Here is a 26,272-nt window from a genome sequence, read left to right on the forward strand (position 1 = left end):
GATAAATAAGCAGGAGATTGACATGTTTAAGCTTCAAAAGTAAGCAAACAAAATTTGTAAACTGTACGAAACATAACTGGGAGCCAATGCAGTTTCATTAGTACTGGTGTAATATGGTGAGAACGAGGCAAGAAAGAAAAATGTGGAGAGTCTTACCGATACACAGCGTGGTCTGAGGGTTATCCCATGATCCATCATCTGTGCATGTCTTGCTTGAAGGACCCTGTTGAATGAAGCCATTATTACAGCTGAAGAGACACTCAGTGTTGTATGGTAGCATCGAGGCCTGGCTGCAGGTAGCTGGCCCTATGGATCCATGGGTGATCGAGAAGGGACCTGGACATGTCACTGTCACTGTCATGATAAAGTAATATGGCGATATTAATATCATTTCTCACACAAACAAAAAATCTATACTTCCATCCAATTACTGACCACTGACTCCAGTCAATGATACTGGACCCATTTTCGCACTGTATCTTTTATCCCCATCGAATACTGCCTCGGGGAGGCCCCAGGACTTTTCTTTTACCCTGGTTACCCCAACGCACTTTACTCCGGTTGCTCGTCTAAAGAATACACAGGGTTTCACCTTACTCATGAGCAGGGGTGGCTATAATTCCCCGGTGTAGCCAATTTGATGGGGCAGACCGGGGGCAGACTGGGGGCAGACCAGGGGTTCGAATCCCCAGCCGTGATACTTGTGTCCTTAAGCAAGACACTTAACCATTGCTTCGTTCTTCGGATGGGGCGTAAAGCAGTTGGTCCCATGTGTTGTGTAACGCATGTAAAAGAACCTAGTGCACTTATCGAAAAGAGAAGGGGTTCACCCCGATGTTCCTGGCTGTGGCTGCTGTATGCGCCGTAGCACCTTGTAAACCCATATAAAGGTGCTAACTAATTAGGTCTCAGAATTCATCACTGTAATAACCTATCTTTCTGGAAGTTTGTATATACTCAGCGCCTTGAGTACCTTGTTTGGTAAATGCGCTATATAAGACTTCGATATTATTATTATTTATATTCATATTAATCATAGTGTGCTGGCCGTTATTCCTGGGGGCAATACCAGGGGATAGAGTAGCGAGGAGGCTTTATGTGGCCCAGGAAATCAAGTTCTATGGCTACTTTGAGTGAGACTTGGACACATATGACCTCCTACGTACAAGACAGAACAGCTGACTTACCCTGGATCTGACAACCTAGTCCTAATTTCATAGTGGCACTTAACAGAAATTATTGCTTATGAAATGTATCTGCCAAGAAAACAATGGCAGTACATTTCTGTGTGCTTGGCTGGAAACCCGTTTCTGCTTAGCTGGACTCTTCTGTATACTTAGTAAATTTGTGTGTTTAGACAATCTGGTAAAATACTCCTTGATGTAGTCCTACAAAGTGTATAACATGACAGCAATAATTTCCAAATGCTTACCTGTACATTGAAAGTCCGACCCACTCCAAGAGGTGTCTGCTTGACACTGACGGACTCGAAAGGTTTGACCACTAGATGTCTTTTGACCCGGGTCACAACGAAACTCACAGGAATCTTCATATGAAGCACTATCACCATTGCAACCCGCAATGTAGCCATTGGATATATTCGGAAAGCTGCATAAATTTACTGTAGGAAGAAAAGAAAAGCTTACAAATCTAAAAGATCTCTTAATGTCTAGCAAATGAATAGAAATTAATTTTGTCTTCCAAAAAACAAGAACAATTTTGTGTCAGCCACCAAGGGTTGTATTTAAAATTAAAAAAAGTAAAATAGAGTCAAACATAAAAATAATGGTTGTACTTTACTTTATTTGTTGTAAATATTCCCCATGAGGAATTGGAAGCTAAAACGCTAAATGTTGACCTTTAAATCAATCTCCTCTGAAATAGCACATACAGTAAGAATGAATAAGTTTTAGTTGTTGTAATTCTAAACATACCATTACATGACGGTGGATTCTGGGTCCAAAAACCCACAGTACTCTGCTCACTCAGACGGTCGCACTGTCTAACCAATGTAGTGCCCTCTGTTGACAAAGTGTGGCCAGCCTCACAACTGACCGCACACCTGGAGCCATAAACAGCGCTCTCAATACAGGAACCATGTCCTGACACAAGCTCAATCATGCCATTTTCTGGAGTACTTAAACCATAACATCTGGTCACTGTATTGAATGAAACATTTAAACCTTAATTCATAAATACCTCAGACAGTTTCGCTATTCCTACTGGTGGAGAGCGCGTCACGTGGGGGTGTTTAAACCGTTGATAATAACCAGTGTTTGTATTACCGATTGTGAGCGGAAACTCCGCGCTAGTCTTGATGCAAGACGTTTCTTGTTACGGGCGATGCACGCGCTGTCGGTGAGTTGGCCGCGCTGTGTGTGAAAGAAAAACCAGCGAATATGCACCAAGACTATACGCGCATGCGCACGAACGGAATCAGAAAACACACAGGTTATTACGCCTTTTAACCCAAAAGGTATTTATGAATGGGAATCAAAGTGTGTTGAATCGGATTTCAACTAGTGGTTTAAACCCACCAAGGCCTGGTTCTTGATAATTTACCGCGACTTCGTCTCGGTAAAATTATCGAGAACCAGGCCTTGTTGAGATTAAACCACTAGTTGTTCGTCTCGGTAAAATTATCAAGAACCAGGTCTTGTTGGGATTAAACCACTAGTTGAAAACTTCTCCACCACACATTGATTCCCTTATTATTTGTACAGAAAAACAACAATTTTTCATATCCGAGTATTGGGTGGAGCTCTGCATGATGTGGACATATAGGAAGAAACAATAAATAAATATTCAGAAATACCCCACACAGTTTCGCTATTGCTATTTAGTGAAGAGCACGTCCAGTGGGGGTGTTTAAATAGTTGATAATGACCAGCTGGATCTGTTTATAACTGGGTTTTTTTGGATAGCATTTGTGCGGCTTAGCCCATGGATGCGAGAAATACGCACACAAACTATCCGAACATGCCGAAAACTGTTGACGCCTATAAACCAAAATAGCATTTATGAATGGGAATAAAAGAGTAAGTAGGATTTGAAACTTTGCATGGTGGAAATACGATATAGAAAGGTTTGCGGTAACACCATGTAATGACTATCTCTAATGAGTTGGGGTGGTTCTGAAAAGAACGTAGGTTTCAACACGACGTTTCGGTCAGTATGCTCTGATCGTCTTCTGGAGAAAGCTGGACTCTGATGCTGCATGCTGCTTAAGTACTGTGGAGGCAGATTAGCTTGGTGATGCACGAAGGCCGGAAATAGAGGCGGGAAATAAAGCTCGGTGATGCGTGGTGAAACCTGCTCTGGAGTCTTGGGTGGTGCATCAGAGTCCAGCTTTCTCCAGAAGACGATCAGAGCATACTGATCGAAATGTCGAGTTGAAACCAACGGTTCTTTTCAGAACCACCCCAACTCATTAGAGATAGTCATTACATGGTGTTACCGCAAACCTTTCTGTATATAATAAAAGAGTAATTCTTAAACCACCATGTAAAACTGTGCAGGGTTGTGGCCATGCTATAAAGGCCCGAGCGGAAGCGAGGGACTTTTTCACACGGCCACAACCCTGCCGGTTTTTAATTGCCGTTTAAGAACATGGTACAACCATGTGTATATCTCTTTTGTGGGAGTGTTGGCTCTAAGAAGAGCCGGTGTAGTCTCTGTGTGGAAAAAATACAAATCTATACTAATTGACCCCTAACCTTTAGCCTCAACTTGCATAGAGCAAAACCCTGAATTGCCTGCACTGTCTGTGGCTACATAGACCAATGAATGTGTGCCTTCAATCAATTTAGTAGGCCTTGTCCCACTGACAGGATCTGAGTTGAAGGTGTGCAGGCTGGCGAAGATGGTTTGACCAGCGTCAGTCCCCTAGAAAAGAGATTGAAAGAGCACCTTATTAGTCTTGACCATTTCCAGTCTGTTCAACTAATCTCAACTTATGCACACAACAAAGACACAAAGTGCAAATGAAGGCATTGAATGGATAAAACTACCTCATACATATTCATGATTGAGAGCCAAATTCCCATTGGTCAATTCACCATGATGTGTCTATGCATATATTTATGCGCAGGTTGATTATTCTGTGTGCATTTTGTCTTTCTTGATTGATTTTCTTTGTTTCTTTTCGCTTTTGTTTTCTTGTTTCCTTTGCTTCCCTTGAGCACCTTTAGTGGATATATAAGACTCTAATATTATCACTGGTGTTATTTATGCTATGATTTTCATTAATACTTTATAAAGTAAAGACTATGCAAACAATAAATTAAAATACAATGATATTTTCTTCCACTTGAATCCAGACTATCATGAAGGAAAATTAAAAAAAGTTACCGTCACAGGTTCCCATGACCATGACAATGACACCATGATCTGACCAATCCCAGCAAAGATGACTTGGTTCACTGGGCACTGCACTAAGGGAGGTGTCTCATCTAAAGAGAAATTAACAGAAAAAGTTTATCGTTACCTAAAAGGTATGTATACGTTTGGTAATGACTCTGAAAATTAACGGCAATAAAAACATACGTGGTAAGAAGTACAGCAGATTTGGATTGTATAATGCATTTTGAGAAACATTTCACTTTGAACTATTGCTGATATAGAAAAAGATATCACTTTTCATTCCCCAAAATTTGAATAAAAGAAGCTTTTTGTTACACATAACACAATGTCCACAGATTTTCATCAAACTAACACTGTTTGAAGATAGTGATAGCAGAAAATTATGTCACAAAAGTAATTTTTGTTTCAGTTTTAGCGTGTAAAATGTATTTACCAGTTATGGTAATTATATACCAATACGTTTTATGGTAATATACCATAACTGGTACATACGTTTTACATGCTAAAACTGAGACAAACATTATTTTAGTGACTTATTCCACTCATTTCTCAAAAACTACAGCACCTCAGGAGGTAATATTTAAGGGAAGCTTTGTTATCTTCAAACTGTGTAATTTGAACAGAAATCTGTGAACATTGTGTTTTGTGATTAAAGTACCCAAATCCTTAAAAGTGGTAAGACTTCTCAGATTGTGTATTCCTAAAGGGATTATTCTTCCAACGGTAGTTATTGTAACACAACACACCTTGTTTCTTCAGATACTAATTTTACTCTTTACAAAACTAATTTCACTTCCAAGTTGTTCATTTCAGCTTACCATTGCATTGTACACTACTACCATCCCATATTCCTGACACAAGACAATTGCGACTTCCTGTACCAAAGAGAGTGTAGCCTTCATTGCATACAAAAGTACATGTTGTGTCAAACAATTGGGTTCCAGTTGTAAGTCTATCTTGTCCATTACGTACACAGAGAGAAACAATGCCATTGGCAGGCATGGAAAGTGGCGGGCAAACCACAGCTATAACAAAACAAAAAGACATTTAAAAGTTTACATCATATTGAACGAACACAATTTGAATCCAATCACGTTGAGCCTTGCCTTGGAAAATTATCAAAAATATTAAAGGTAAACCCAATAGGCCTATGAATGAAATAAAGAACACTTTCACATACTTTTTTGCCCAATCGTTGAAGTACTGTATATCGGACCCACTGCACAACGCGCAGCGCACTTGCACACGCTTCCATTTTTGAGGTTCAAAATGTTCACACAAGGATGGTACACGTGTTAACGCACTATTGCGCGACCAGCCATCCTTTATTGTGCATGTTAGCGGCCGACAGGAGAGTCATGCGTACAAGTGCGCTACGCGCTTTGCATATGTCTAAACTAAGTAGTGTTTGCCTTCTGGAAGGCTAAAGATTTTCAAACTGTAAAGTCACATCTCTTTATTGAGTATAGATTGCCATGCGCCCTTATAAAGAACAAAGTCACAAACTACAAAAAGTAATGAATAATCTGACCCATGTTATCCATGACAAAACAGCCTAACTCAAAAATTCTTGTTTATTATATAAAATCATTTCTGGGTAAAATGAGGGTGTTTTTTTCCATTTCAATGATTCCTGTCGTCGATTTCACCAAAATCTTCTTAACTTAGGACTTAGGACGAGTTAGGTTCCGTATATGAAGTTGTTAGGACGCATTGAACCCACCCTAAGTTAGGATGAGATAGGATTGATCCTAGCGTTTCATGAAATCGGCTGCTGGCTTACTGTGTATGGATACTGTGAATCAAATCCTATCTCGGCCTCTTTTTACACTTTCATCTGTATGTACAGCAAAACAATTGATCTTGGTACTTACTTTTCTTCAAAATATCATTTTCGAGTAACACTGAGTCTTGATGTTGAAAGGCTAACTATTGCAACTCACCTGTGCACGAAATGGTTCCACCCGACCAGACTCCGCCGACCCCATTACTCTGACAAGTTCTCTGTACTTCTGATGTTGGAGAGTAACCACGATTACAAGACAGTGTACACGTGGTACCATACGGTTCATAGTCTCCAGAACAGCCGCTCTTCGCGCCATTATTTGGGACTGGCAAATCACTGTTGTAACACGTGATCTCTGCAAATCAGAAATCAACCGATTGAAGAAAAAAAAACCTGCTTGAGTCTAAAGGTATAAAAGCATTGATCTATTGTTAGCATGGCATTATTTAACCTGGTACAAATATCAGACAGCATATATTTATTTAGCTGTAGGAATAGCGCACATTTCGAAGAACAATGTCTATCCTTTGCTAGGTTTTACAATTTGTTTTCATTGTTATATAATTTAGCAGTTATCTATCACATTGGAATCCCACCAGGATAGAGAAATCATGGTTTCCTTTCTGGGATCCAGTCTGTTTAGGTCATTCCCACCAGGATCCTGCCTAAATCCCGACAGGATCCAATTAAAATCCTGCTGGGAATCCCAATAAATTTGTCTGTACGGTATTGCTTATATATTGGCAAGGCTCCCCTCTATATTTCTGAACTTCTTCAAGTTTACACTCCATCAAGAAATCTTCGATCAATTTCCATGCTTCTTCTCATTGAACCCAAGTCTCAACACTCATGGGGAGACAGGTCTTTTTCTTCAGCTGCACCACGCATCTGGAACTCTCTACCACTTAATATTAGAACTTGTCTTTGTACCACAACATTCAAATCTCTCCTCAAAACGTATCTTATGTCACAGGTTTTCAAGGACTAATTTTTGTTGTGTCTGTTTTTCTTTGTTTTGTTTTGTTTGTTGTTGGTTTTACTGCGCCTTGAACACCCAGCAGGGTGGATACGTGCGCATTACAAGTCTTATTATTATTATTATTATTATTATTATTATTATTATTATTATTATTATTATTATTATTATTATTATATTATTCTCAGAGCCATTTTTGTAGACAAATGATCCTCACAGCCATTTTTCTTCTTTTTCTAACACATTGTACAATTTCCTTCTCGTAATAAAACCTGAAGATCCGCACAATACTCTGCAGAATGAAAGTACCTGAAAAAAAGACACACATATCTTAACTGTGGCCTAAGGCTTATAAGGAAACCAAAGTGGAGATGATGAAAAGGAAATATCGAGTTCAATCAATTCTCTGTCTGCCCGAGCCAAGAATGAAAATACCTGAAAAACAACACACATAATCTTAACTGTGGCCTAAGGCTTATAAGGAAACCAAAGTGGAGATGATGAAAAGGAAATATCGAGTTCAATCAATTCTCTGTCTGCCCGAGCCAAGAATGAAAATACCTGAAAAACAACACACATAATCTTAACTGTGGCCTAAGGCTTATAAGGAAACCAAAGTGGAGATGATGAAAAGGAAATATCGAATTCAATCAATTCTCTGTCTGCCCGAGCCAAGAATGAAAATACCTGAAAAACAACACACATAATCTTAACTGTGGCCTAAGGCTTATAAGGAAACCAAAGTGGAGATGATGAAAAGGAAATATCGAATTCAATCAATTCTCTGTCTGCCCGAGCCACGAGAGCAGCAGCCATTTCATCGGCAGATCGCCATGCAGGGCAGTTCCGTACGGTTACCTCTAGTTGTTCTAGACCTGAAATCTATAGTCATTTGCACACAACATATGATGAGCACAACTGAAGAAATCATCATCAACAATAGACAATCAACACATTTTATGTGGCGTGTCATGGCCTCTGGCGTGTCATAGCCCAGCGCTTAAGAGCACTGGACTCAAGCTCTAGTGTTTTTGATCAGCAGAGTGTGATTTCAAGTGTGTGACACCTGTAGTCTTCAAGACACTTTACTATGATGCTATGCCCTTCAGATGGGACGTAAATCCGTTGGTCCCGTGTGTTGTGTAACGCACGTATTGAAAAGAGAAGGGGTTTGGCTCGGTGTTCCTGGTTCGACTGTCGGCATATTGTGCCACAGCTACAAGAGAGGGTCTCATATTTGAAACGTAGTCCCACATACCTTGCAAAAAATACAGAATGTTGAAGCCTCTGAGTGACGGATGTGAGCGCTCTAAGCAATTATTATTACGATTTATTTGATAATATTCGACCCACCTTGACATTGGGGTAGGGTTTGCTCCCACTGATTCTCAACCCCACAGGTTGAAGATGATCCACCTTGAATAGTGTACCCTTCAGGGCAATTGAAGCTACATGTGCTGTTGTAGGGTAATGGGTTCACTGCAGGGCAGGTGTTGGACTCCTCCGGGTTTAACACAGTGCTTGAGGGTATCGGACAGGTAGAGGCTAAAACACAAACAGGTGACCCCAGTATTAGTTTAACATAAGGAGTTGGTTTCAACGAGGGTTGAGTTCTTAACATCTGGGACAAAAAGTTAACCTATTCCAAAAAAATCTGAGGATCATGGGGAAGTAAGCAACCAACCTGGATTTGCTTTTAGAATATACTGTAAGTTATCACACAAGGGCACGTGGAATACGGAAAAATATAGCACTTCCGTGTCCCATATCCAACGAGGCCGAGTTGGATATGGGACGCAGACGGGCTGTATTTTTATGTGTTCCGTGGGCTTGCGTGTTATAACGAACTTATCTTCCAGTCTAACGTGCAACGCGCAAAGTTGTAAAATGTAATTTTTGCACTGTCCGTATTCGGAGTTTGACGCATTGACACTGACAATACGCAGTGTGCAATAAAAAAACTGGGAGTAGGTTATATTATACCACCCTCCAGTTCGAGCATCTGATTGGTGTATTAGCGCGCACTGGAAGATAACATTTTATATAGCATGCTTACGTTGGCATCCGGTTGAAGTTCCACTCCAGGTTGCATCACTCTGATCCACACCCTGCACCATACAATGTCTAGCGGAACTACCAGTGATGCTAAAGCCGGTATCACACTCAAAATAACACCACGAGGCATAGGTGTTGCTACAAGAGCTGCCATTTTGAAAGTCACCATTGGTAGGCGGGTCAAGGGTTGGACATGTCAAAACTAGGTGGGTGAAAAAAGAAAAATACCAATATTAAGTCGTTTGAGGCTTATTTCAATTGCAGCAATGCAAATTGAAGTCATCAAATGCTAAAATTCTTGACTTTACACTCACTTACGACAAAAACATTTGGTAAAAATTATATACTCAGTGAGCTTTAAAAGTGTTTAAATTTTATAATTACCGATCCTGTACTCTGTATAATAATATAATAATATTTTATTGAATTTAAACAAATAAAACTATAAGCGCAATCTGTCACTAAGGGACACAATGAATTCCCATCACTGTTTTCAAAATGAATTTCAAACATCAGCACTGGGCCTCGCCAGATAAAAACTAATCGTGTTCCTCGTTTTTGAAAAATTATAGCACATAAATCAGGCAAAATATTTCAAGATAAGTTTTACACCCGGATAACCATTATATAAGCATGGAGGAAAAAGTAATGTGTCAAATCTGTGAACATTTCAATTTTTAGTCTTTAGTAATGTTATTCACACCCCTTAAAGGCACTGATGGACACGTTTGGTAATTACTCAAAATATATACTAGCATAAAAACTTACTTGGTACTGAGCAATGGTGAGCTATCGATAGTACAAAACAATGTGAGAAAGAGGCAATTTCTCAAAAAATTTTTTGAATCTGAGATCAGTCATTTGAAACCATACAAATTTGTGCAACAGGGGTGTTTCTTTCTTTCAATATTTTCTTGCAACTTTGTTAAACCATTGAGCCCAAATGTTCACAGATTTTTTATTTATGCATAAATGGGATTGGATAAACCAAATGTGATACTGGTCTTTGACAATTACCAAATGTGCCCAGTGCCTTTAGACAAACACATGTAATATTTTTCTGTACCCTGAAACCAAAATGACTTTCTTACTTTGGCAGTGGGGTTGAGATGGGCTCCATGTACCATCAGACTGACACGTTATGGTGTTACCAACTAACTCGTACCCTAAAGCACACACAAATGTGCATGATGCTCCCTTGATGTGATTATTGGGGCATGTGATCAACAATCCTTCTGAATGAGTTAAACCACCGCAAGTTATCACTGTAAGAAAACAAAATAATCACAAGAGGATAACTAATAATTAAAGGTTATTGAATGCTTTACACTCTTACTGTTACTCCCTTGTTTTCCAGTCTAGTTTTTTCCTCAATGGCTTTTTGAACAGTCAGTTACTGGAAAGCGACCCCTTGCTTTCCGAGTGGTTAAATGTTTAGCCTGAGTCAATTTGAAGCAATGGATATAAGTTTATATAACACACCTCTTGCTCTTTCTGTATTCTGGTTGGCTGAAACATGGTCACGTGGGATGAACTAATATAGGCTAGTGATCGCGCGCGCGTTTTGCGGGAATAGTACCAGAGCGGCCACTAGTCTTGCAAATAGTGCCCGCGGTAACAGCGCCCTCTCTTGACTTGAACCGTGAACAAACTACAAAATGCCTTTTTCAGTTTTTATTTGGCATTATAAGACAGAGCTGTGTTATAAAACACATATTGACTGGCATAATTCGGTAACTAGTGTACGTCTAATATTATACACATATTGACTGGCAACGAGGTAACTAGTAGACGTCTATTCCCCTGGGGCTTGTGAGTGACCAGAGGGGCCTATTTCCCTTCTGGTCACTCAAAGTCCCTCGTGGGAATAGACGTCTACTAGTTACCTCGTTGCCAGTCAATATGTGTATAATATTCCCTAAAGATTGAATCTGAGCAGATTGTGTATTCCTGTTGGAATTATTCTTCATCCCTGGACATATTTGCTCAGGATGTTCGGCGATATCTCACAAACAGTACTACCTTTTGAAATGAAATTGTCACATGTAGTTTTTCATTGTACAAATCTATATTTGTATAGAATGAAATCAAATATTTCCAACAATCAAATGTATACATGTTTGTCCTTAAGCAGTCCTTGGCAATAGACCCTTCCCATGAACTATGTAAATTGCCCATAGCGCGTGCGCACTAACGTTTTGGTTGGCAAAATGAGGGAACATCGCGCTGTTTTGTACACTGGTAATGGCTGCGTGACGCAGACGCCTTTGCGCCTCTGCTTAGTGCACAACTCTATGGCTTTTGCCAACCAACAGGGTCTGTACGCATGCGTGATTGTTATTAGCATATTTCATGGGTAGGGTCCATTGGCCTAAAGTGTTATTAGGATGTGGGTTAGAATCCCAGCTGAGGTGCTCATGTTGGCAATGAACCAATTCGCAGTCTTGTATTCTGAGAACTAAGACAGTGATAATAGTGGCCAACTTATGAAAATTGACAAGGTGAGGTCTTTAAAGGCAGTGGACACTATTGGTAATTAGTCAAAATAACTATTAGCATAAAACCTTACTTGGTAACGAGTAATGGGAAGAGGTTGGTAGTATAAAACATTGTGAGAAACGGCTCCCTCTGAAGTGGAGTAGTTTTCGAGAAAGAAGTAATTTTTCACCAATTTGATTTCGAGACCTCAAGTTTAGAATTTGAGGTCCCGAAATCAAGTATCGGAAAGCACACAACTTTGTGGGACAAGAGTGTTTTGTTCTTTCATAGTTATCTCGCAAATTTTCACAGGTTTGTTATTTTATGCATATGTTGAGATACAGCAAGTGAGAAGACTGGTCTTTGACAATTACCAATAGTGTCCACTGGCTTCAAACAGTGTCAACAATAATATCCTGAAGCATTTTACAATTTCAGAAACATTTTTCAAAAAATGACAGCTGTCAAGTTAATAACCAATTTGAGGTACAATTAAAACAAAACGGTTATAATAAAAACTTGAAAACAAACCTATAACAGTGACAGTGAAGCTGCAATATCCAACATTTCCCCGTCCGTCAGTTGCTTGATATTTGATACTATAGAGCCCTTGACTCAGTTGGCTCCCAGATGGTGACCCTACAATCTGAGATACCGTTAGACCACCAGGGACATTATCAGTAGCTGTAGGTGTTGACCAAGCGACGATTGCACTGGTCTGTGCATCATCTGCCGTTCTTGAGAAACTGACTGGGCAAAAGCTGAAAGTTGGTGCTTGGATATCTGAAACAAAATAGCAGTATTACTGCTGGCTTTCAGTAAGATTCGATCTTTTGAAATAATCTGCTTTAAAAATAAGCTATACACTTAGTGACATTAAAATATGTATAATAAAACTCATAACGGTATGCATTTTATTGGCTGAAGATGGATGTGAAGTCACTGACAAATTAAAAATGATTTGTTCAGTGACTTCACCAAATATTATGTTTAATTAGCTTCTCCATCTACAAGTGGTTGCAGTGAGCCACAAACATTCTTGTGTGATTCGTGTGAGCAGCGGAAATGTTAATGATCAATCTGCACCGATTATCAAATTTCCGACAAAAACTGTTTCAACAAACTGTGTTTACCAGACAAGTTATTTTCATAATTAGGCAACAATTACTTTGGGTTTGAAGCTGACAGTCACCTACTGTTTACAAAGCTGTTAAATGTACTGCTTACAACAAATTTTTGAACGCAGCTGTCAGCCATCTTTTGTGATGTTACTTAGCCGGGTCAGTCTACAGCAGCTACTTCAAACAAAGGGTTGTTGACCCATTCCACCTGACGTCATCGTCAGAGAAATCTTGAATGCGCCATACTGGTGGGCAATTTCACTGTGCGTTTTTATATACAACTCTAAGCTGTGCATTATGCAGTGAAGTGCGCATTTGAGGCGACACAGCGTTAATACACGTAAACCTAACTCCACACCAACATGGTGAGCGTGGCATCAGTCACCGCGTGTGACCCACGTGCAAGGGGTCAATAGTGGGGGCTGGCTTGAACCAGCCACCAATAAGATATCGTTTGCTACTCAAATGACACATGAGACATGTCAGCTGACTTAGGGAGGCTGAATTCTCCAATGACAAGGGGGAGAGTGCTGACTCAGGAAAGCTACTAAAATGACACAGTAGTACAGGCTGGAAGAATTAACCAGTCATTCAAAATCACAGTTAATGACAATTAGGGAGGTGCATATAGTTTGAAATAATACTGACCAACACATGTTGGAGTTGTTCCAGACCAAGCCTCTCCACATATTCGCGATGTAGTTGACCCAGAAGGGAATCCATAGCCGATGCTGCATTGGTACGTGCACATGCTGTTGTAGTGGTTAGAGTTGGTGCAGGTAACTCCCCCATGGGGAATATTTTGGAGAGCCGGACTACAGGTTTTCACTAAAAAAGTCGGAAACAAACACAGCCTTTTTTAACAGGTTTCGGAAAGTTTAAACAACTTTTAAAGTATGATCTGTGAAGTACATCAATACATATTGTAAAACGCGCTTCATAAGAACGAGTTATTAGCCTATAGGTTTTCACAACCAATTTCAACAAAAATCCTTTCATTTTAACACCTGGCTCATTGTTTAATCAGCACTCCGGTCAAAAGAAGTAATTCAATTTCATAAGTTTAGCATTCATTGGTCAAGTATTAGATCATTCAATTCCACTTGGCCGCAAAATTCCTTCACTTTCATAAAAGCCAGCAACAGGGGCTCTGATAAACCATTCCATTTCATCAAATATATAGGTAGTAAAAATCCAAATTAAGAATAGCAGTCTTAAAGCCATGAGACACTTTTGGTAAACAGTATTGTCCGAGGCCCACCTTTTGTGTACCACAACTTGTATATAAAATAACAAACCTGTGAAAGTTTAGGCTCAATCGGTCATCGGAGTCGGGAGAAAATAACGGGAAAACCCACCCTTGTTTCCCCACATTTCGCCGATTCATGACATGTGTTTAAAATAAATCTGTAATTCTCGCTATTGAGAATTGATGTTGTTTTAATGTTTTCTCAAAAAGTAAAGCATTTCATGGAATAATATTTCAAGATAAGTCTTCACCATTACCTTCTGTAAACCCTGTAAATTATTTGTAAATCTGTGAACTTTTAATTTTTTTTCTGTACCGCTGGTGTGTAAATGAAATAGAATGACTAAAGCGAATCCAATAGACTGTGCAAGTCTCGCGCGCACCGGAGCGAGAAAACACGACAACTGAAGAACTTTATTTTTTTTATGAATAAATTCTTTGCTTTAATTTATTCTTAATGCTGAATCTGAACAACAAAAATACCCTATAGAGCTTGTTTAAATTAGTTTCAGCTTTTTAAACAAACACACAATTATCGGTTAAAGTCTATGCTAAGACAAAAGTAAAACTCTGGGACAAGGATGTTTGTTTGATCTTAAATTTTTTGAAACCCCTTTTGTAAATGTACGCCCGAATGTGAAACTACTCACAGCTGGTTTATACGCGGACGCACGATGGTCGCAAGGGCATTAGATAAACGTGTGACGCAGTTTAAAGAGGAAGCCGACGCCTAAACGACCAATTAAAAAGCTTTTCAACCCGCACGACCAAAACAAGCATCTGCGTAAGTTTCATGATCGGAGATGGGCACAAATTCTTAATTTTTACCAAGTAACCTGACCCGAGGTCAAGTTTAAATATCGTTTTTTTCTTCGTTATTATGTTGACTTTATTTTTACTTTTATATATGATGTTAATTAGTATTACATTTTTAACAACATATGTAATTTTTTATGGTCATAAACTACATTAAACTAAAGTAATGGACGAAACAAAATTACCCCAACGTAAAACTCCATAAGGTTGGGACCACAATGGTCCCGGAAGTTCGAATCCGCGCGAGACTTGCACAGTCTATAGCAAACGACAAAAACATGACAAGTAAATTGAATGCATCCATTGCTAGAAACCCTAGTTTGTGTGCATTATGGGAAATGAGTGAATTTGAATAAAATTAAATTGGCAAGGAAAATCTTTACTAATATTAAGTGGTACCTTGGCATGTTGGAAATTTGGGAGACCAGTAGCCATAACCATGGCATTTTGAGGTTGTTGATCCACTAATACTGTATCCTGGGTAACAGTTAAAGGTACACTCCGAGCCGATTAGATTGTTGTTGGAACAGGAATGCCACTGATAAGGGCTGGGTGGAACAGCAGGACAGCGGTAAACTAGCAAAACAAAAGGTATAAGTTAAAGAAAAAGGTTATCTTCACGTTCAAAGTAGCTTACAAAATCTGTAGTTGCTGTGTCTAGGCTTCAACAATCCTATGTTTTGTTTTTCAAGTGTAAATGACCTAGCTTTCAAATTCCTTTGCAGTGTTTTTTGACACCCAATAATTTCTGCTAACTTATACACGTATCTAAGAGCAGTTCTTGTGTCACACACATTTTTACAGGCAACTTTGAGGCATCACACTGTACAACTAAAAGGAACAGTTTGATGGCATCAGAACCATTTCACTAAGAGTATCTTATACCTTACAGTAGGGTTTTGTGACCGAGCGGATAAGAGCACCGAACTCAAGCTCAGGTGTTTCTGTTCAGCGGAGTGTGGGTTCGAATCCCGGTCATGACACTTGTATCCCTGAGAAAGACACTTTACTACAATTGCTTCTCTCCACCCAAGTGTAAATGGGTACCTGTGAGGGCAGAGATGGTTCTTGTGATTGATTTAGCTTACTGCACTACATATTTTGCGGCACAGGCTGTATACTCCCCAGGGAATGAAATGGCCCAGTGATCAGGGTTATAGTGTTGTTGGAAGCACTTTGACACATGGTGTATAAAGTGCTATATAAAAACAGAACATTATTATTATTTTTATCTTTTATGGCCAATGAAAAAAAGTTCAACTTAAAAGTTAATGCATTTTTTCCTTGTGAGTGAATGCTCCTTTAGTGAGTTTGTCAATCTTGCCCTTTGAGCACTATACAACTCTGTTCACCTACGTATATTGTCTAAGAGTGAGACAAGACTTAAGTCAAGGCAAACTAAGAAATTCTACAGGCCTGTAGCAAGGTGTTGTTCTAAGGTTGGGCAGCCATTAAAACACGATTCCTGCAAGCAGGATCCACGTACAAATGTTGAACGGATGACAATTAAATGATGATTTATCAACTGCGGCAGTAATTGGCGATGGGGATAATTGGTCGGCCAGCACAAAGTTGCTTATTGACATTTCTACTTGTTGGTATGGAACTTCTACCCTGTGTTATATGTGAGAGAGTAGGGTGGCCATGGCCAGACGGGGCCAGTCCCAGTTACGACGAGCAAGACATCCGTCACAGATTGACAAAACTTCCCACCCTTTTAACCAAGAATGTTATTTTATTCTGCCTTTGACAAAACAAGAGTTTATATGATTTGAGGCATAGCATGGTGAGGTATATTTGGTTTGCGATACCACCATGTGTGTATCTACTTGACAGGTAGAGTTTGTTCTTAGAGAACTATCTTGCTTTATTCAACTACAGCGTAGATTTATCAAATTGTTCGAGAGACTGAAAAGAACTGTGCTGCTTGTTAACTATTACCTGGGCGGATGGTATAGAAATAGGCTGGGACTACTACTTTAGGTTATAGGATTGTAGTTAACTGCACTACTGCGGAGTCAGTTCTTGAATTGGTCTCATTTTTCAACTAGTGGTTTAAACCCGCCAAGGCCTGGTTCTTGCTAATTTACCTCGACTCCGTCTCGGTAAAATTATCAAGAACCAGGCCTAGTTGGGATTAAACCACTAGTTGAAAACCTCTTCACCACACATTGATTGCCTTATTTACAAACCACCTTACCTCTTATAGTGACGAGAAAGTTGCAGTAGGCTCTCTGTCCTCTGGTGTCTCTAACTGCATAGTAAACTCGACTACTCCCTTCAGGGAAATAGCTTCCTGAGGGTAACCCTGATGTGCGCCTGTTGCCAACAAAGTTTTGAAACCAATTTGTCACATTTTAAAATAATAACAGAAAAAGAATTGAGCAAAAGCTCGTTTACAGGCAAAGTATACTTTTGGTTTTGGAATCAATTCATTGTTTTATCCTATGTAAATGTAGATGTATACTTTAAAACTAAAAATAAATTTAACTTCAAAAGGTGGTCGCGTTTTGTTATATATCGCCTAAAAATCAGGAGCGAATATATCCAAGCAGGAAGAATAATCCCTTAGGAATAAAAAATCTGAGAAGCGTTAATGTGGTGATGACAAAAACCTATCTTTTTACATAACCACATTCCTACTAAGTGAAATGTTTCTCAAACTGCTTTGTACTTCTTTTCAAAGGGAACAATTTAACAGAAAATAAAGTTCAAGTATGAATTTCATAATCAGCAAAAAAAAGATTAAAGTTAAACAATGAGGCATTTTATCCATACCAATCATGTGTAATTTCCTTTAGAAGGATTGCATACATTTTGGGTAGTGGAACTGTATGTTTTATTCCCCTATATAGTTGTAGATATTTATGGTAAAACTACACCCTGTGGAAATTTCATTTTGAAAGGTGGTAGTATTTTTGAGATGTTGCTGAAAATCTGGGGCCTTTCTCAAACCACGGCTTGGGCTCCAGCTCAGGCTTAGGCTCCGCGTGCTGTGTACACAGCTTGCATTTAACCTGCATTTTGGAGCAGCGCGTATTGCGGGGATATCAGCACGCGGAGCCTGAGCCGGAGCCCAAGCCGTGGTTTGAGAAAGGCCCCAAGTTGTCCATGCAAGCAGAGTAATCTTCCATTGGAAAACACTATCTGAGAAGCATTACCACAGTAACACTTCTCAGATTCAAGTATTGGGGTAAAAAAGTGATAGCTTTTTCCCTAAACCAGTGTGCAGTACCACATTAGACTTATTCAAAGCTTCTGTGTTCTACTTACCAAGTAAGTTTTCATTGCAAGAAAGTTCCAGAGTAACTACCATTACGTTTACAGACCCTTTAAGGACATAACGTTTTTTTCTTTGAACCTAATTTTTGTGGTCATACATGTACACATACCAGACAACCCAGCCGCGTCTGTCATCAGTTGCTGTTGGTGTCGAATAATAGACTCGACGCCCCCAAACCGCAGTTGTAGTGTAATAATAACCGCGGCAACTTGTGAATCTCGGTGGATAATCTGAAAATGAATAAAAGTTTTAAATTACTGGCTTCTGTAATTTTCAGTTTTGGTTTGAAAAGATTGAGGAACTGCGACGTACATTCTTGATAGAATATTGCGATCTCTAAACCTCCATAATGACAATCCCAAGTGCATAACCATTATATTAAATCCTACATTAGAAGTGAATGTATGGATTATAAGGATTTTATGGTGCCAGGGATTGGGATTGGATCATCTAGCTGGAGCTAGCCCACACCTTGCAGGGGCTTTCAGGCCTCATGTGTCTGGCGACTTGCTAAAAAACAAGAGACAAATTGAACTCTCAAAAGGACATTACACATGGACAGAGCAGGGACTAACAGAGGTAGCCCAACAGCAGTCAACAGACTGCAAAGATCAGCTCATAAAGTAGATCATGCAATCAGTAAAATATGATTGATGCGAGATGATCATGTCACTAGCCAAGCACTTTTTAGTCCAACAACCCCTATGGTTTCTTCACAGTGCTAGGCATACTTGAACATAATGCTTGAAAAGGTATGCTAACTTTTCGGTGCTTACTGCAAGCAAAATAAATGATGCAACCATTCAAATCTACAATAACTGTGCCACAAACTGGCTACCTAACTTTTTTGTTTACCGGCACCTGTAAAATATGCAACACTTATTACATACAGCCAGGCAGCACCATGAAATTGGCGACTGGTTTTTAAAAAAGAGAGGGGAGCAGTGCAGTAGGGCAGCACATCTAGTGCCATCTAATTACTAACTGAGAAAGAGAGAGCTAGCTGATGGAAGCTCTAAAATCATCAGCATGGTTTGACAATAAAATCTAGAGTGCTTAAGTCCAAGGGGAGCACTGTTCTACAGTCTTTCTGCCTTGTTTTGGGGTCAGTGATGGAAGAATGTCGGGTCATTCGCATTTTTTTCATACTCATTTGTAGTAATCCTGTTCCAATTTTGATTACCTGGTGGTGGTACATACGTTCTCCGCCGACGTCGTCGTCGACAACCCTCTGGAATAAACAACAACAACACTTTTGTTATAATGAGCTAACTGCTCTAAACTACTACTACTACATGTACCTGCCAAAAATGACATGTCACTTTTGTTTCTGTTCTTTTGGGTGGCATGGTTGACTTGTGCGTAAAGAGCTGGCCTCTCACCATTTATTATGAATAAAATGAAGACAACTGCTGGCTATAGAGTCATACACAGAGTCTCACAGAACAATTGCAGTCACTGCAGATATTTCTTCCACGTATGGCTTCACCGGGAAACCACTCTTTCTCGTTTCCCTTGAAAACAGGAAAAACTCAAAACAAATGGGACCAGTTGAAGTAATTAAAGATCGGTGTGTGGTGTGAAAATTTCAATGTTCATCAAGTTTAATTTATGTTTGCATACTTAAAGGCAGTGGACACTATTGGTAATTACTCAAAATCATTATCAGCATAAAAACCTCACTTGGTAACGAGTAATGGGGAGAGCTTAATAGTATAAAACATTGTGAGAAACGGCTCCCTCTGAAGTGACGTAGTTTTCGAGAAAGATGTAATTTTCCACGAATTTGATTTCGAGACCTCAAGTTTAGAAGTTGAGGTCTCAAAATCAACCATCTAAATGCACACAACTTCATGTGACAAGGATGTTTTTTTTTTATTATCTCGCAACTTCGACGACCGATTGAGCTCAAATTTTCGCAGGTTTGTTATTTCATGCATATGTTGAGATACACAAAGTGAAAAGACTGGTCTTTGACAATTACCAATAGTGTCCACTGTCTTTAATATAAACAAATGAAGATAATTAGGGTATCGCTTGATACTGCATCATTATTTTTTTCCCAATTCAAAGAAAAAGGCATAATACCGTGAAAACTGGTAGGACTAAGACTAAGCAGAGGAGGATACAATAACAATAGCAATCACATAAACTGTGCCAATAAAGTATCTAAACACTTACAAATTGTCAGATATATCGGAACCTGAAATAGTATGCCAACAAATAATTATTCATTTTGAGTCACCGTTAATTTCTGCACATTTTGACACATCTTGTGTTGCGCTACGATGTTGTTTAGTGGATTTATGGACACTTGAGTGGCTTAAGGTCGAATTTCAAAAGTTGTAAAAGCCCCTATTCAAGCTAAATCGTTGTATTGTGACGAGTAAGATCAGCGTTTCTTTTGCCCACCTTTTATAAACTTGTCGCTTGTTTGATAAATCGGTTGTGATGAACATCAGCAATAATTGTCAGTAACCAAGCATAGGGGTCAAAGATGGGCGGCATACAACAATATGGGTTAAGAGCCAGAATCCCTGATTATGATGAGACAGGGAAAGGTGGTTCAAGATAACAGGAAAGATGGCTCAAATGACCAAACAGGAAAGAGGATGGATCGTTGGTTTGATAGAAGCCGATACGTCTATGCGAGCTGCAGCTCATGGTTACAACGTCACCAGCGACGGTCAGTAAATGATGAAATGGCTACCAAGCTCAGGGAAATGGGGACGACCTGTCAAGGAGTGGCCGTCCGAGGGTGAATTCTGCAGCAGAAGAAAGTGAACAAGTCCATAAAGCCTGACACCACTCTCGAGGGATTGCGACGCATCCTGATCAGGAAATGGCAGGGGATTGACCAGGTACAGATCAGAGGTCTCATTGGGAGTACGAGAAGACGACTCCTTGGTGTTCAGGACAGTGATGGAGGACACACTAAGAACTGAGGACAGGATATCAGCAGTTTTAGAGTTAAAGATACGGCAATAAATTTCATGGTCAAGTAAACGAAACGAGTTTGTGTCTTTGTCTTGATTTTGTCTGTGTGTGGTGCTTGTGCGAGTTCCCTTCTGGAATTGGGGTGAATAGGGGCTTTTGCAACTTTTGAAATTCGACCTTAAGCCACTCAAGTGCCCATAAATCCACCCAACAACATCGTAGCGCAACACAAGATGTGTCAAAATGTGCAGAAGTTAATGGTGAATAGAAATGAATAATTTTTTTTTTTATACTATTTCAGGTTCCGATAAATCTGACCATTTGTAAGTGTTTAGATACTTTATTGGCGCAGAAAGGTTGTATAGCAAGCCAATACCAAGGTAAAAGAAAAATATGGTAAACAATTACATGCAGCATGTCATCCTGGTCATGTGGATGGATCGTAGCCCCACTTGTGTGGCCAAGGCTAGGATTCAGCTAGCCTTGGCCACACAAGTGGGGCTAGATGGATCGAGGCCCTCATCATTAAAAAAGCATAGCTTGTCTGAGTGGTAGTAGGCCTATCTAGTAGTAATACTAGTATAGGCCTATAGTATTACTAGTAATTTTTGTGTAGTATCTATAAAAAGCCTAATAAAAAGGACCCCCAGGAAATTGTCACCTACCTACACTTACCAATATTAGCCTAGGACCTTATGCCAGAGTCTCAACCACCTCCTTCTCTAAACTTTACAAACAACTGATATTACAAAGGCATTTGTCAACAAATACCCCTCTTCCCTCATGTCCCTTCTGATATGATGACTTTCTTGGGAAAAATACTGCACTGCATATACAGCACGTACCTGGTGACAAGAGAAGCAACTGACAAATGTAACGGCTGTTTGAGTATGCACAAGTCAAATGCTCACTTCGTGCATGGTGCAACAAACATTGGCCTCAAAAACATTAACCATCTGAACAGCCGTTGGCTTAGTAATAACGAAAGAGGCTAAGAGCTTTACAGATTTTACTGCGATTTTTTTCTTCAAAAACTGGTAGTAATCTAATTATTTAAGAAGAATTATTATTATTTTTTCGTAAGATCTGGATTATTTGATACAAGATATTAAATTTAAATTTCCTTAAAGTTGGTACCTCACCTCGGCAAAAGTGTGGCTGACTGGACTGGTTGAAGGGCATTTGTAGGAAATTTGCTCAAAAGAGGGCGCTGTTGCAATTAATGTCTGTGTTTTCTTCGCAAGGGCCCAATTTCATAGAGCTGTATTACAGCAAAACATGTTACTCAACATTTTTCTGCAAGCAGAAATGTGTAGCATACCAGTCACAATCAGAGACTGGAACTGTCTACCACCGACATCATCGATATGGCACCCGGCCCAACTTGATCGCACTCTGTAGTAGACTTGATGACAAGTCGTTAGGCGCTGCCTATTATTGTCCACCGTTCATGCAACAGACACAGTGCGCGTGGCGACTGACTCACACACACACACGCACACCTACTGAGATCGAGGGTGAGGAAAACCTCCATCATCTCAACCCACATGTGGTACACCATGCTCAACCTACCCCCCGCTCAATCTGAGCGTCAATTATTATACTAAAAACACAAGAGCCACGTTGCATTGGGTCGTGCGAGTGTTGGTCTATGAAAAGCGTTTGAAAATGCACAACTTATATGGTTGGAATTAAGATGTTTTCTAAAGTAGATCATAATGATCCACACAATAATAGGCCATGCCTCGAAACTGCACGGTTTTCTTTTATTTTGAGAACGAACAGGGTTGGCCATTTTGTGTCGACTCCACAACATGGCGTGCCGTGTTTGTTCACAACGTACCGCTGGGGACCTACAGCCAAAAATAATTTATACCTCCACATTGGCCAACATTGGCCCCAATGGCAGATCGTGAAACAAACAATCCCCTCCAAAAATGGGTCGATCCACACTTGGGTTCTGAAGTGCCCCCTAGAAAAATGTGTGCCCCCCCCCCCCATGTCTACTTTCTGCTGGGAATGAAGTGCAAACCAAACTATTACCCAAGTTGGTGTGAAATGTGACGTTTTCACAACAAGCTTTGTGCTGATTGCCTATTCGAATTCTGAGATTCACATTAGAAAAAGAAAATGGGAAAAGAAAGGAACGATAAAGAAGAAAGGAACGATAAAAAAGAAAGAGGAAAATGACACTATTAAAAATAAGAGGGACTTGAGAAAGGGGGACGGCCCGCGGGGAAACAAAATTGACGGATGTAGCCTTATAATACCCCCCCTCCCCCTTAAGAGGTAGATAGGTTTATCAAATCATTGCAAGAGTCTCCTCAGTTTTGACACATTTCGATTTTCAATCTCCACGGCGACCTTTGTTGCCGATTTTATACAACAATTATTTAAATAGCTTGTTTTAAACCTGTTATAGTTATATACGACAAGACTAATCTGTGAAAATTTCAGTTCGAAGGGTGGTAGCGTTTTTGAGATATTGCCAACAAATCTGGAGTTGTTATGTCCACGCAGCGCAGGAAGATTAATCCGTAATATTGGAATACGGGGGTAGGCCTACACAAAAAGTGAGAAAAACTTCATGCAGAATAGTTTCTCAGATTGACAAGTTTTAAAGACACTGTACACTATTGGTAATTGTCAAAGACCAGGCAGGCTTCTCACTTGGTGCATATGCATAAAATAAGAAATTGGTCGTCGAAGTTGCGAGATAATAATGAAAGAAAAAAACACCATTGTCACATGAAGTTGTGTGCTTTTAGATGCTTGATTTCGAAACCTCAAAGTCTATTTCTGAGGTCTCGAAATCAAATCCGTGGAAAATTACTTCTTTCTCGAAAACTACGTCACTTCAGAGGGAGCCGTTTCTCGGAATGTTTATACTCTCAGCAGCTCTTACTACCAAGTAAGGTTTTTATGATAATAATTATTTTGAGTAAATATACAAATAGTGTCCATTGCCTTAAAGACACTGGACACCACAGGACTTTTTGCATAATTTGTGTGCTTTCAGATACCTAAAAAAAATCAGTAGTCTATTATTTGAGTTTAATAACATTTGGTTTGCGGTAACACTATGTGTGTATCTATATACTTGCCAGGTAGAGTTTGTACTTAAAAAATTTTTTTTCTATATACTCTACTACCACGGAGTCGATTTATCGGATTGTTCGGGAGACTTCTCAGTTCTAAAAAGAACTGTGCTGCTACCTGGACGGAAAGTATATTATAGGAAATTTGCTGGGACTAATACTTCAGCTTAAAGGGTCGTTATTACTACCGCGGAGAGAGTTCTTAAAATTGGTCTCAACGTTTCGTTTAAAATTCGTTCATGGAAATCATTCTTTAAATTAAAATTTTTTCTCTCTTTGAAAAAAACAAACCTTGTTTCAAAACAACCTAAATTTGAAAAAGGGTTACAAATACATCATTAGTGACTTATTATGCAAAATTTAATTGATTTCAGTACTTCAAATCAACCAAAAGTAATAAAAAACCTCTAGAGAAAACTAAAAAAAAACAAACAAAAAAAACCAACAAAACCCCAAACAAACACCAACAACACACAAACAACTACACATTGATAAGTTTAAAATTTCATGTACAATAAAAGCATCGCGGCATTCAGGCTCATCCAGCCCTATTCATGACTCTTTAATTGTCACTGTATGCATAAAACGACGTGGCCGCTATATAGGGCTAGAGGCTCACCCCTCGCGACCGTGTCGCCGGTTCCAATCCCGAACCGGAGCCTTGTAAGTGGATCGGGCTTTTACAGTCCGAAACCTGACTACACGGGTTGTCCTTCCACATCTAAAACATAATTTGGTTTACAGTATAACACCATGTTGTATATCTATACTTGCTGGGATAATGGGCCGAATAAATAAAAACTAGCATTTGCTTTTACTAGCCTTTTACTTGAATCCTTATAAATAAAAGTATGCCTTAATATTGCTAGTAATATTGGTCGAACTAGTAGGTAAAAGCAATGCTTGAGGGACTCTTCTTATTGAGATATAAATAAAAACCGACATTTTACTATTACCTGTATAGTTTCACAAAATACTGGGCCGTATTTCTAAAGGCCATGCAGCATTAACAAATTTCGATAAGTTTAAGATCAGACATGAGAATTTGCCCAAATCTCTATAAATAACCTTTTACTGGAAAAAACACCATTTACTTGAACGGATTAGTAAATGGTCCTGCTTTATTACACTAAACCTGTATGGGCGGAAGGTCGAATATGGGACTATTTTGCTCAGTGTATCGAATAACTTCGCTTCTACCGCAGCCGCGGAGGATTTCTTATTATTAGTCTCAATGTTTCGACTCGCTTGCTCTTTAGTAATCATTTTCTCTGTACGGGTGATCTTCAGGCCTACGTGAGGTTTGAATTATTGTTTCACTGCAAATAAATAAATAAATTAATAAATAAATATAGACATTTTTTTTATGATGAAAATAATGAAAACGATTGCAAAACAACTTGAAAACGTTTGTTTCCACGGCATCATAAAACATTGTTTATTGGTGGAGTTAAAGAACGGATTACATGGCATAAGAAGTACATTATGACATCAATAGTGAGAATGAAACATAAACTAATGCGTCAAATGATTTGCCACGAACAAGTGTTTTAGTATTTCAAAAAGCAATCTTACCCGCAGGAGAGGAAAAGACGAGTACGGCTATAAAAACGACAACCAGAATCCTGGAAAGAAACATTTCGGACCGTGACTGTCAGGCCTAGGTGCCTAATTGCAATATCAAAGATCGCCACCTAAAACCAGACCCCTTCGGTCGGTAGAATTGCAGCAAGTGAATTACCAGTTAGATTTTGCATATGCTGATATAGGCCTATTGGCTCCATCTGCCTGCCTCAGCAAAACCGTGACAGGCGTAACTGCCTGGCTGGGACAGCATCACGTTGATTGGTTAACCCCGTTCTGTGCCCTCTACTAGAAGTTGCTGCAGCATCACGTTGATTGGCCACTAGGTTCACTTTCATGTTTATATTCTAATGAAGAGGTGATGACGAAAGGTACTATAAATAGACGGAAGTGATTGACAAACATGATAGAGACATTATCGCAAACTAGTTAAAATAAACATGGTTATTTCCATAATACTCATGCACCTATATTGAAAACAATTTGAAAAACCAATAACAATTTATAACCAATAAATTTAAAACAAG

The 26,272-nt window shown here is 39.3% G+C and overlaps 1 protein-coding gene across 2 annotated transcripts in view; it reads right to left on the reverse strand.

Moving 5' to 3' along the window:
* The window catches only part of LOC117302760 (sushi, von Willebrand factor type A, EGF and pentraxin domain-containing protein 1-like), an 87,234-nt gene extending 61,361 nt beyond the window's left edge, over positions 1–25,873 (reverse strand). For both annotated transcript variants that reach the window (XR_004520454.1, XM_033786783.1), the window contains exons 1-17: positions 25,737–25,873; positions 19,310–19,357; positions 18,236–18,356; positions 17,044–17,162; positions 15,243–15,419; positions 13,427–13,606; positions 12,189–12,440; positions 10,271–10,444; positions 9,181–9,381; positions 8,478–8,669; positions 6,306–6,503; positions 5,181–5,387; positions 4,351–4,451; positions 3,717–3,885; positions 1,935–2,159; positions 1,433–1,621; positions 157–354 (exon numbers count right to left, since the gene is read on the reverse strand). Coding sequence is in view for 1 of the 2 variants with exons in the window: in XM_033786783.1 (XP_033642674.1) it covers positions 157–354; positions 1,433–1,621; positions 1,935–2,159; positions 3,717–3,885; positions 4,351–4,451; positions 5,181–5,387; positions 6,306–6,503; positions 8,478–8,669; positions 9,181–9,381; positions 10,271–10,444; positions 12,189–12,440; positions 13,427–13,606; positions 15,243–15,419; positions 17,044–17,162; positions 18,236–18,356; positions 19,310–19,357; positions 25,737–25,800 (2,815 nt within the window). In the remaining variant the exon portion in view is untranslated. The remainder of the gene's footprint in view (positions 1–156; positions 355–1,432; positions 1,622–1,934; positions 2,160–3,716; positions 3,886–4,350; positions 4,452–5,180; positions 5,388–6,305; positions 6,504–8,477; positions 8,670–9,180; positions 9,382–10,270; positions 10,445–12,188; positions 12,441–13,426; positions 13,607–15,242; positions 15,420–17,043; positions 17,163–18,235; positions 18,357–19,309; positions 19,358–25,736) is intronic.
* Between the last annotated feature and the right edge of the window lie 399 nt (positions 25,874–26,272).

Source organism: Asterias rubens, chromosome 2 (genome assembly GCF_902459465.1).
Source record: "Asterias rubens chromosome 2, eAstRub1.3, whole genome shotgun sequence".
Classification (NCBI taxonomy): Eukaryota; Metazoa; Echinodermata; class Asteroidea; order Forcipulatida; family Asteriidae; genus Asterias; species Asterias rubens.